General features: G+C 37.4%; 3 protein-coding genes and 1 pseudogene across 3 annotated transcripts; all 4 read left to right on the forward strand.

Annotated features, from left to right (window-relative positions):
* The first annotated feature begins 206 nt into the window (after window positions 1–206).
* Window positions 207–4,054, forward strand: LOC112166144 (dihydrolipoyllysine-residue succinyltransferase component of 2-oxoglutarate dehydrogenase complex 2, mitochondrial). Its single transcript, XM_024302916.2, has 14 exons — window positions 207–399; window positions 494–541; window positions 721–784; window positions 875–902; window positions 1,205–1,275; window positions 1,358–1,432; window positions 1,529–1,584; window positions 1,700–1,744; window positions 1,866–2,138; window positions 2,276–2,370; window positions 2,616–2,706; window positions 2,795–2,905; window positions 3,169–3,363; window positions 3,501–4,054. Exons 1-14 carry the CDS (start codon window positions 349–351, stop codon window positions 3,690–3,692), a joined length of 1,395 nt encoding a protein of 464 aa, XP_024158684.1. The 5' UTR covers window positions 207–348; the 3' UTR covers window positions 3,693–4,054.
* Window positions 4,055–6,022: 1,968 nt separating this feature from the next.
* Window positions 6,023–7,582, forward strand: LOC112164996 (probable F-box protein At4g22030). The gene has a single exon (XM_024301374.2). The coding sequence runs from the start codon at window positions 6,177–6,179 to the stop codon at window positions 7,461–7,463; it is 1,287 nt and encodes a 428-aa protein (XP_024157142.1). The 5' UTR covers window positions 6,023–6,176; the 3' UTR covers window positions 7,464–7,582.
* Window positions 7,583–8,956: 1,374 nt separating this feature from the next.
* LOC112167655 lies at window positions 8,957–9,239 on the forward strand (annotated as a pseudogene).
* Window positions 9,240–11,005: 1,766 nt separating this feature from the next.
* LOC112203712 lies at window positions 11,006–11,845 on the forward strand. Its single transcript, XM_024344636.1, has one exon. The coding sequence runs from the start codon at window positions 11,006–11,008 to the stop codon at window positions 11,843–11,845; it is 840 nt and encodes a 279-aa protein (XP_024200404.1).
* The last annotated feature ends 391 nt before the right edge of the window (window positions 11,846–12,236 follow it).

The following is a 12,236-nucleotide window of genomic DNA, read 5'->3' on the forward strand; positions in this document are numbered from 1 at the left end:
AAAACAATAAAAAAAAAGTTATCAAATAGTAAATAATAAGTGGAATCCGTCACGTGGTAACACGCTTTCTCATAAAGCAGAGGAGTCGTGGATGAATGGAACGACACGTCGTGGGAATATGGAATTTGAGCGCCGCTCCATCCAAAAATTTAAGCTTCGTCTAGAAGCTCTGTCTTGTCGTAATTAATACTTTCCACACTGAGTGAGCCTCACCAAGATTTTACAGAATAAATGCGGAGGGATTCTAATTCCTTCCTTCCTTCCTTCCCATATAAAAACAACTCTCGCCGTCTCTGAAAGCGAAACCCAAATCCAAACCCTACCTACTTTTCTCAAACCCACGCCAACATGCTTGGCGCTATAAGGCGAAGACTCGTCTCTGGAGCCTCCTCTCCTTCGGTAACTAATTCATTCTTTTTCTACTCTAATTTGAACAAGTAGGCATTAGAGGTCTATTTTTCTCAACATTTTTGTGCTTTTTTTTTTTCCTCAGATTTTGGGCCGCTCATTGTCTTCAATCCGACCTATTGCAAACAAGGAGGTCATACTCAAGTCCTTTTTTTTTCTTTTTAATTAATTGATGAAAGTATATATGAAGTGTCCCTTTCTGATGCTACAGAATGTGCATGGCTGTATGTATTACATGAATTTAGTTTCATATCAACGTCGAAATGTGACTTTGGTTTATTGCGTTTTGATTTTCATGTGCTTGGGGAACAGATTTTACCTCAAATCGGAGGAGGATTGGGTCATGTGCGCAATTATTCTCACCTCATTTTAGCCGGTAACTTTTTTTAGCACTAGATATGTAAACAAGGTTGTGTTGTTGTCTTTAATGTACAGTGATGATGTTATATCTGTTTTCTCATTACAGGTTCATCGCATTGTATCAGAACTCCGAGGTTAGCGACTCGATTTTTGCTGCTTCTGTCATTTTTGCTGCATCTGTTAGAAATTTCTAGTGCATTTGTTATGAACCAGAGTTTTGATCACTTTCTTCACCCAGTGAGGATTGAACTATTTGATTGCCTGTTACGTTCTCCCATCTGTGTATATATATGCAAAATCCCTTTTTTTTTTTTATAAACCTTGGTCTGAATCAAATTGAATGGACTTACATGAAACAGTTTTTAGTGAAAGAGGCGTAAATTAATGTTATTCTTTACCGTTTATCTTGTTAAGTTCTCATGGCTTTGGTGTGCAGGGATGTTGGAAGCTCTATTCAGCCAGAGCCTATCAGGCAAATGTGGAGCAGGCCCTTTTCTTCTGAGACTGGTGTGCTACTTCTCCCGTGTTTAACTGACTTATAGTTATAGTTGTCTTGTATGTTTAACTTGTGAATGCCTGTGCGATGAAGGGGATTTGGTTGATGCTGTTGTGCCTTTTATGGGTGAATCTATTACTGATGGAACTTTGGCGACATTCTTGAAGAGTATGCTAGACCAACTTTGAGACTTTTTTTTTTTTTCCAAATCGTCACAATAATTTGGTATAATTGATAATGTCTGCATTTGGTATTTTGTGACAGAGCCTGGAGACTGGGTGGAAGTTGATGAACCAATTGCTCAAATTGAAACAGATAAGGTGATATCACAAAGCTCTATTTAAACCTATTATGGAAGCGTAGTTGCAAATCATACTGTTACACCCGGTCAGGAATCAGGAGTATGAACTTAATTCTGTATTACTCTTTCATCAGGTCACGATCGATGTTGCTAGTCCTGAATCCGGTGTAATTGAGAAGGTAACAGATTTTGCAGTGCCCTCCTCCTCTTTCAAGATTAATGAATCTCAGTTATGTTGATGCCCTTTTCTGGAAATGGATAGGTTTCTGAATTCTATTATGTTGCGTTCATATTTGGCAGTTTGTAGCCAATGAAGGGGATACTGTGGAACCAGGCACCAAGATTGCTATCATACTAAAGTCCGGTGAAGGTGTATCCCATGTGGGTCCATCTGAGAAAACACTGGAGGAAGCTATTCCACAACCAGCTTCCCCTGTAGAAACAATTAGCAAGAATGAAACATCTAAAGTTGAAACAACTCCAGTTACCGATAAGCCTAAAGGACCCTCCCCACCATCTCCCAAACCCTCAGCTCAAGAACCTCAGCTCCCCCCTAAGGAACGAGAAAGACGAGTAAGTCTTCTAAGGTTTCTTATATTCATTTTACTGTACTTTTTTCTGTGCCCTTTTAAAAAAATTTCCTGCAATAACTTTCTGTGATTTAGTCTTTTATGGTCTTTCTTTAATCATATGAAACCTCATAATTGTAGATTCCTATGACAACGCTTCGGAAACGAATTGCTAAAAGATTGAAAGATTCACAGAACACATATGCAATGCTTACAACATTCAATGAAGTTGATATGTAAGTTCAAACGAACTATCTGTCAGCTTGTGCACTTTCTTTTGTTTTCATATTTGCTTATTGATTTCCAGAGTTTTTGGTTGTGCCTGGTCTTGAATTCAACTGACAGTTGTGGTACTGAGTAAATCTACTGCTTCAGTATGCCTGTTATAGGGGACTAGTTGCGTAAACTCTGCCTCTTAGTTGTACCAACGGTCATATCTCCGTTCTCTTTTCTTACCTCAGTGATCTTTTGCTTGTGACAGGACAAATTTGATGAATCTTCGTTCTGACTTCAAGGATGCATTTGTTGAGAAGCATGGGGTCAAGTTGGGGCTTATGTCGGGATTCATCAAGGTACATGGTGCTAAATGATACATGTACAATTGCTATGAAGTGTAATGCAGTGTACAGTATACTTATATATTTGTTTTTTTGTTCACAGGCTGCTGTCAGTGGGCTCCAAAATCAGCCTACTATTAATGCAGTCATTGATGGGGATGATATCATATATAGAGATTACATAGATATAAGTGTAGCCGTGGGTACTCCAAAGGTATGCCAGAATTCTTTCGAGTAATATCAGATGTTCTTCTGGAAAACTCACACAATTAAACTTCACAGTAGCTGCTTCATTGTAGAAGGATTTGTCACAATTTTCAGATCTTTTATCTGGCATTTCCATGTGGAACTTTTGGTTTAACAATCTTCTGTTTATACTGTCCAAAACTTTTTGCAATGTATGCATTCGTCATGGCTATTGAGTTTTCTTAGAGTTCTTGTGAACTGAGAATGCATCTTCAATGTATTTCCTTGCAGGGCCTTGTTGTGCCAGTTATTCGTAATGCTGATAAGATGAATTGTGCTGAGATAGAGAAGGAGATCAATTTCCTCGCAAAGAAGGCAAATGAGGGACGTCTTTCAATCGATGAGATGGCTGGAGGTTCATTTACAATATCCAATGGTGGAGTTTATGGAAGCCTTATAAGTACCCCCATCATCAACCCTCCTCAGGTCTGATTCTTTATCTGACCGAATTGACTTGGACTTTGATCGTCTTATGGCAACAAATGGAACTCACATATCTAATTATAGTAAATTTACAAAAATATAAAGTGAAAAGGAATCTCACATTAGTGCACTATTTGCAGTCGGCAATCTTGGGTATGCACTCAATAGTGACCCGGCCAATGGTTGTTGGGGGTGAGATTGTCCCGCGGCCGATGATGTACATTGCTCTTACCTATGACCATAGGCTGATTGATGGAAGAGAGGCAGTTTACTTCTTGCGTCGTGTTAAAGATGTTGTGGAGGACCCAAGGAGGCTTCTCCTTGATGTATGAGGCCAATCAGGAGTTGAAGTCGTACAAGGTATCTCTCTGGTATTCAAGAATACAGTATACTTTGAATACGTAAACATCAATTTTTGTAGGGGTTATTTTGTTGATTGAGACCTTAGGTGGAACTTCAAGTGCGGCCGGTGGTTGTTATATCTGAAATGATAACTTTGGCAGGGTGTGTCAAAATTAGTTGCTTGACCCAATTCTAGTTGTTTTGTGCTTTAATGAATCTCTTGGAAGGGATTTTGTCTCCAAGTGACACAAGTTTGTTCAAATCTTGCCTTCTATGTGATTCTGCAATGGCATATTGACTTGGACTGTAATCAACCGTGTGTCTCATGTTTTGAATGGGTTGTTTTGTTTGATTTTGGGGGGGGGCTCTGCTTATACTACTACAATTTAACAGTTTCTTCCTGCTTATACTACTACAATTTAACAGTTTCTTCCTAATCTGTTTTTGGCATTGCAATGAGAACGTAACGTCGTTTAATAGAAATGATTTTCAGGTTTTGCACATCACAATTTGAAAGTTTTGTAAATATTGGAGAAAAGTTCTGTGATTGATACATAATGTTTTTCTATCTAGTATCATTGTGTATTTTTACAATTTGATTGCAAGCGCGTAATATTGGTGACTACGTACTAGTCGAACGTTTTTGTCCATTTTGATAGTTTCAGCTTGCTGACACGGGCTATTAAAAATGTCCATATATGGCCTGACATTACATTTGCTGACATTTTTGGTCAGAAGATCAAAAGCTCAATTTTTGTTGTTTTGGTCTTAACGAGTAAATATTCTTTAAGGTCCAACCTCTGATTATAGGCCAATAAAAACACAAAAAAAATAATAATAATAAATAAAATAAATAAAAAATAAAAAAGAGAAAGAACCCTTTTTTTTTTATTAACAGAGAGAACCTTAATGCTCTCTATACCTCTCTCGCCTGTGTCGTTCGGCTTCCGGTTGGTCGAGTTTTGAGACGATTTCCCACTGATCATCTGATACCGAACATGGCAGTGCTCACTGGCTTCTTCGACCAGGTCTTCATATTGGATTGGTGTTGCAATTGATATTCCGGCTCTTCTCAAGTGGCTTCTCACTGTATGGGTTGTCTTCAGTCAAGTCGAGCTTGATAGATCATCTTATATCCCAGTGAGCTTCGGGCCATTATTTGCGATTTTCTTGATTGACCAAATTCGGAAGTTCCCCCCTCATTAACGAGCCAAGTACACCCTCGGGACCTATGTTCATCTTGAGCTTGTCTATTACATTAATTCACCACGGCTCGTTGGGACAGTTTTTTGTATTAGCCTGGGTATTATACCTGCGGAAGGTCTAGCCCACTTCTACGTTTGGGTGAACCGATACTCAAAGCTTCCAGTTCCGAGTTCATAATATTTGATTATCAGTTTTATGACACAAAAAGAAATTAGAAAATGAGTGAAATTACTTAGGTCCTGCCTTTTATTGTTGTGCTAAAAAAAAGATCAAATATCATATGTAATCCTCGCTTTAAAAATATAGTCGTATTTCCATAGAAAAAAATTACAGGCGAGTAACAATTCAAACAAATAGTATAAAACTTAGTGAATTTTATTTTAGAAAATCGGATCAAATGCGTGGTGCCCATAAAACATACCAACAATGAATCAGTCCATGTCCATGACCATTGAACCAAAGTCTCTCTGTAAATGAAATGTTGTCGTTTAATACCATTATAATGAGGAGGACGAGCTCATCGAAAGTTACTCTTTAGCAAAGTAAATATTTGTTGTGTTTTGTTCGGGGCTAATATTATAATGAGGCGGAGAATTTCGATAATATTTCAGAATTTATAAAAAAAAAAAATGAACATTACAATAAAAAAACATAATAATCTAGTAGAAAATAAAATTTAGCAAAACTTAAACAATTACTCTAAATATAAGGGAAATGAACCTAGTCCCACTAAACCAAAGCCGTAACGGTAAGACTATGATTTACCAAATCATTTGCACGTAATTGCCTTCGTGAAAATCATGTGAAGATGACAAAGCCAATATTGATTTTACATGGAAAACATAATTTTACGGTGGATTTGTATATATTTTGATAGTGTCAAATTTTTGTTAGAGCTCAATCACAATTTGAATTGGTTTTTCCTGTGCAGTCACAATTAGAAACTAGTGACAGACTGTGTCCAAAGCAAGGTTCAAAATTTGACCCCCTCCAAATTGTAGTTGAAAGTCATCTAGTCAAATATCAATGTTTGTTTTGGTAAATGGTCAAACACTCGTATTGAGTTCCTTTTAAGGCTTTATATGTTAAAAGCAAAAAAACACAACCCCACAACCATTTCCTGGCTCTCTCCCTCTCCCTTCTACATATATATTGACCCAACTCTCACTCATCTCACCACAACACCTTCAATCTCAAGTTTCAAACAGACCACACTAAAAATCTGTTTGAATCAAAGCCACTCTTCAAGCTTCTTTTTGTTCTTGTTCATGGCCTCTATTCAAGCTTCTTTTTGTTCTGCTTCATTTTCTTCAGCTTCCTCTAGAAAAATCAAAGCTACTCTCCACTCCCAAAACATTGAATCATCCCGTCTTTCAGTTCCCAGGCTCCTGGTTAATGAACTGAATCAAAGGAATGGATCACTCAACCTAACAGCCACTTCATCTGAAATAGAAGTGAAACCATTATTTGACAACAGAAAAAGGTCAAATCTCGGTGACTCAGTTTCAGATTCAAACTTTGTCCAAGAGCTCTATGCAATAATGGAAATTGTGGCAGATAGAATAGAAATGCACAACAACATAAAGGCTCAGAGGGACAACTGGAATGGTCTGCTTCTCAACTCTGTGAATGGGATGACAGCCACAGCTGCAATCATGGCGGGACTTGCATCTGTCTCTGGATCTGGACCGTCCATTTTGTCTCTCAAGATCTCATCAAGTCTCCTATACATGGCTGTGACTGGGATTGTTCTAGTGATGAACAAGATCCAACCTTCACAGCTAGCAGAGGAACAAAGAAATGCTTCAAGGCTGTTCAAGAAGCTTCATGAAGAAATCAAAACCACTTTGGCTCTCAAAAACCCAGTTACTTCTTATGATGTGAAAGTCACAATGGAAAAGGTTTTGGCTTTGGATAAGGCATACCCACTTCCCTTACTTGGAACCATGATTGAGAAGTTTCCACAAATTGTGGAGCCAGCTGTGTGGTGGCCTGAGGAAGAACCCAAGTGCCATGATCATAACATGAGTGACAAGTTTGAGAGGAATGGGTGGAATGAGAATCTTGAAGAGGAACTGAAGGAGGTTTTGTGCGTAATGAAGGGAAGGGACTCCGCAGAATATGCAAGGCTAAGCAACATGGTGTTGAAGGTCAACAAGGTCTTGGCTTTCTGTGGTCCTTTGCTTACTGGGTCTGCTGCAATTGGGTCAGGTCTTATTGGGTTGCCTGGTTTTGGGTCATGGGGTGCTGTTTTGGGTGTGGTTTTGGGGGCTTTGGGCACTGTGGTTAACAGTTTGGAGCACGGAGGGCAAGTTGGAATGGTGTTTGAGATGTATAGGAGCTCTGCTGGGTTCTTCAAGCTCATGGAGGAGACCATTGAGTCAACTTTGAAGGAAAGAGAGGTTGGGGATAGAGAAAATGGGGAGCTCTTTGAAGTGAAGGTGGCTCTTCAGCTTGGTAGGAGTTTGTCTGAGCTCAGAGACCTTGCAAGTGCTTCATCTTTGTCTTCAAGAATTCAACAGGCCAAAGAAGAATTTGCAAGCAAGCTTTTTTGATTAGTTTTGTGTATGGATTAATTTGTTAAGAGACTGAAATGTAAATTTAGGAAGCACAGATCATGTTGAGTTAGAGTGTATCTCCTTTTTGATATGACAACAAGTCTTTAGTCACTCAACCATTAAACTGGTCATCAAACTCATTGTCCAGTGTTGATATTTCAATGAAAACAAGCCACTGGTTTTTTCTGCAAGCCTAGAGTTGATTCATGGATCATTGAACACTCGAGTTGGACATGAAACCCGGTAAGCCGTTTTGGTGGCGGTTGGTCTGTCATTGAACCTTCACTGGCGGTTAACTGAATATGCTCCGAAGTATAATATAATAGGCTAAATTATTTAGATGCAACTGCACTCATTTTTATACATATGCATTAAGAGTTCCAAGTCAACCTTTTCATTAAAAACGTTTAATTAAAAAGGTTGAAATTGATTCTTCTTGATGAACTACTCGACCAATAATAAGACCAAGGAGTCGCTGCATGCATGTGCCTTGATTTCTTGTTTTCATTTGTTCTTATTTATTTCTTTTTGTTGTTTCTATTTTCTAGTTAGCATGCATGAGCTAATAACTATACCAAAAAAATATAGACACACACACACAACGTTGGTTTGTAGTTTACAAAAAATAAAATAACTTTAGCAACTACTATTCGCTGAGGGGTTGTGCTTGTATAGTTGTATGCCATCCATCACCTAGCCATGCCAGCTTATAGCAACCAATCTTTTGTCGCCTCGGGTGAACTCTTTTTATTTTTATATGTGAGGTTTTTATCGATGATAATCAAAAGCGTGTGCATTATCTTTTTTATGACGGATTTTTCAGGACAAACCGTTTAACGGTTAAAGAGTGTTTCATTATATTTTAATTTTTTACGAGGTTTTTACCGACAAAAAATTCAATGACATAAATGTGTTCCTCTTTATTTTGTTATCTTTTTCATATAGGTGGCTTTTAGGATGTACAATTCAATGCATAAGTTACTTAGAGGAATTTTTTATTTTAATTTCTTTTGTGGAAAGCTTTTTTACTGATGAATAATTCATTGAGAAAAATCTCCTAAAGAGATACTTTTTGATGATAATTTTCATAGGTAAAAGTGCATACTTTTTTATATAAAGAAATTTTATTCACACATTGCAAAATAATGAAGTACTAGATGATGTTTATTAATACACCACCTATTAACATATTTAGTTTAATATTGACTAGAAACACAACTCCAGACTATCTAAACTATCCTCATTCACGATCCATCATACCCATTCACTAAATACACATCCTTTTTTATATATATACCATCTTAATTTTTAACCTTAATGTTAAAAAGATTCAATTCTCATAATCTTTGTCAATCTTTTGAATATACGAAATCGAATTCTATTCCATCAATCTCTCTATTCCAAACCATTAATCCTTGACAAAATTCAATTAATTCAAATCGAACTGCGTATTCATCAAGTTGAGATTTATGAAATAAGGATTCACAGCAATGTCTATCACGGAATCTCCGACTGCTGCTAAGAAAGTGGTTATTCATCTTAGAGCTACTAGTGATGCCCCTGAAGCAAGCGAAATTCAATATACCTGTAACGAACAAATTTGCTAAAGTGATTGATTTTTTAAGGAGGCAACTTCACCGGGATACGTTGTTTGCGTATGTCAACAGTGCATTCTCTCCAAACCCAAATAAATTGGTTATGAATCTGTATAATAATTTTGGTTTTGATGGTAGACTGACGGTCAATTATGCTTATACCATGGCATGGGGCTAACTATCAGTGTGGGGTTGGCAAACATACAACTATTGATAATGAGGTCATCAAATTTTGCTTTCCACAACAACGTGGAACATGAGTTGCTATGGAGATATGAAGAAATTTTGGACTCCTTTTTTGTACATATTTCTTTCAATTGGTGGCCATATAACTTTTCAACAAGTCTAGATGTAAAGCCAAACATTGATATATGATGAGGTTTACCTTTATTCACAATTAAAGAAAAAAAAAAACACTCACTAGGGTTCTAAGTTTGCATCTTCATTCACGTCATTCACATAGAGGAGAAGAAAATACTAAATTAGGTATAATTATGTTTCCTTATCTTATATAAATGTCTCTTTTGATAATTTAACGTATCCATAAAATCTGATTTTAGGTATGCTAAAAAAGATATGTGCATACCCCTTTCAAAAAAAAAAAAAAAAAAGATATGCGCATTTGGTATTTAGAGGTGTGAAATATGTTTTTATGATATATAGGTTTGGTCAAACATGTGCAGTTTCAATATAGAAAATTGTTTAAGGTTTCCCTTTTTTTTTTTTTTTTTTCAAAGAGGATCAGATGATTTCACTCTTACTCCTATAGTGACTCGAACTCAGCACTTTAATCTTAGGTAGTGAGTGCTCTAACTATTGAGCTAACACCACATCGTCAAAAAATTGTTTAAGGGTCATTAGCTGTAAACCCACACCTAACCCGCATGTGCCAAGGGCTTGACTGGCTCTTCAGCACGAAAAGTACTCTTCAGCACGAAAGGTACAAGCCTCATCTTTCCATTTCTTGTTTTAAAAAGAGCTTAGAAGATTGGCGCTTTTCCTTGTCATCTTATCCCACGAGTTTGCAGAATTTCCAACCATTTGCTTAAGATAAGGGTTTCGTGTATCACTATTATTAGAAGGGAAATAATTGGTGCTCTATATGAACAAACATGTGAGAATGATACTATATAATGTAATAATAAAACAATATTCAGATGTCGAGTAAAATAACCTGTTTCTTTGTCCTAATAAGCTATCAACCCCAACAGCAATTGGCGTTTCTGCAACTAGGCATTATGTTTCCCTCAAGAAACCCTGATTTCTGAGTCACACTACCCTAATAATTGAGTAAGATAATCATACTAATTGACTCAAGTGAAGACGCTAAGCAGCTTGACCATGACAGATCCTAAAATGCCGAAAAGAAATCAGCACAAGTCATACAATGGTATAAGATTGAACGTTGGCAAGAAAAAAAATTACTAGGTTGAACAATAGAAAACTTTGAAAATCTCATTTACCAAAATCATTTATGTTAGCGTGAGTCAATGTATCTTATTTAGAATATTCTTATTCTATTAGGAATGTACTTATTGTATGCAATTAGGAATGTAATTATCCCTTTAATTGTAATTAGCACTTACCTAGTTAGTATATGTAACCCTAGTATATAAATACCTCCTTGTGAGAAGAATAAAATTATCTCATCATTCTCTCAAATACATTCTTATTCTCAAGTTGGTATCAGAGCAAAGATCCGTATTGGACTTTGTCTCTTTGTTCTTTCATTGCTCTCAATTCTCTCAATTTAATTTCTCTTAAATTTTCTTCTATCCAGTAATCGGGATTTGTTTGTCTGTGTTCTTGTGATTGAGAGTATTCAAACCTTTAAACCTAGAATTTGGGTTTTAGGTTTTTTTTTTTTTTCCTTCAAGCCTCTATTGTTCGTTTTTTCGGCCTACCCAATTTTATCTTTTTATTCCGCTGTGCTCTGTTACTGCAATGGGAGGACAAGGGTCAGGCAAGGATGATGATGTCGCTGTTCAAAAGGTGGAGGTATCTCTGAATCAAGACTCTTCTGGGGGTTTTGGTGGTGCTAAGTTGAATGGCACCAATTACCGTACTTGGAGGAAGATGATGACTGCCCATTTGTGTGGGCTTGACAAGATGGGATATGTGAATGGCACAATTGAAGTACCAGATGAGAAGGACCTAGGGTTCGGAAAGTGGGAGAACTCAAATGGGTCTGTGATGTCCATCCTCTACAAATCAATGACCGATGAGGTAGTTCAATTGATCATTGGATGTGAGACAGCTGCTGAGATATGGAAGACTTTGAAAGAGTTGTATCTCAATGATTCTGACTTTGCTCAGATTCATGAACTCCACACCAAGGCATTCAAGATGACTCAGAATGGACAATGTGTATCCCTTTATTTTGCTGCTTTGAAGAACATCTGGTTGGAGATTGATCAGAGGCGCCCCAATAAGATGAAGAATGCTGATGATATCAAGCTGCACAATGAGGAGAAAGATTTGTTGCGGGTGCATATATTTCTGAATGGACTTGATTCCAAGCATGCTAGTGCCAAAGGTGAGTTGTTAAGGCTTGCTACTCCTCCTTCCCTTGATGGAGCCTTTGCTTATATTCGCAAGGATGAGGCTCAACTAGAGAGTGCTAAGGCAATTCATTCTGAATTGTCTAGTCTCACAGTTCAGTCTAATCCTACACCACCTAAATATGTGCCACCACATACTCAACAGTTGCGTCCTCAGTCTAGCTTTACATCACCTACTGGCAATCGTCCTCTGCAACTACTGCAAACAGTTAGGGCACATTAAAGCTAAATGTCACAAGCTAAATGGATATCCTGCATCTTGGGGAAAACCAGCATCTAATCATCAAGGACGTGCTCATTTAGTCCAAAATCCTGATTACTATGGTGTGGAGGGGCGAGATCACACAACTGCTGCTGGTAATCCTTCTGTATCCATGGTTGGACGTGGTAAGATTGGTGTTGCTTTACATATTTCTGATTTTGTTGGGGAAGATACCTGGATAATTGATTCTGGGGCATCGGACCATATGACTTATGATAAATCCTATTTTACCCACTTGTCACCACCACCTGTGTCTAAAGTTACCAATGCAAATGGTGAAGCCTTTCCTGTGTTAGGAACTGGTTCAGTTAGACTTACACCTACATTAGAGCTCCATAATGTCTTATATGTT

Source organism: Rosa chinensis, chromosome 5 (genome assembly GCF_002994745.2).
Source record: "Rosa chinensis cultivar Old Blush chromosome 5, RchiOBHm-V2, whole genome shotgun sequence".
Lineage (NCBI taxonomy): Eukaryota > Viridiplantae > Streptophyta > Magnoliopsida > Rosales > Rosaceae > Rosa > Rosa chinensis.

Excerpts from the sequence above, each read along its gene's own strand:
- LOC112164996 (XM_024301374.2), top strand. The coding sequence starts at position 6,177 with ATGGCCTCTATTCAAGCTTCTTTTTGTTCTGCTTCATTTTCTTCAGCT.
- LOC112166144 (XM_024302916.2), top strand. The coding sequence starts at position 349 with ATGCTTGGCGCTATAAGGCGAAGACTCGTCTCTGGAGCCTCCTCTCCT. Across the intron at positions 1,745-1,865 it reads AATCCGGTGTAATTGAGAAG|TTTGTAGCCAATGAAGGGGA; the intron begins GTAACAGATTTT and ends CATATTTGGCAG. Across the intron at positions 2,139-2,275 it reads CTAAGGAACGAGAAAGACGA|ATTCCTATGACAACGCTTCG; the intron begins GTAAGTCTTCTA and ends TCATAATTGTAG.
- LOC112203712 (XM_024344636.1), top strand. The coding sequence starts at position 11,006 with ATGGGAGGACAAGGGTCAGGCAAGGATGATGATGTCGCTGTTCAAAAG.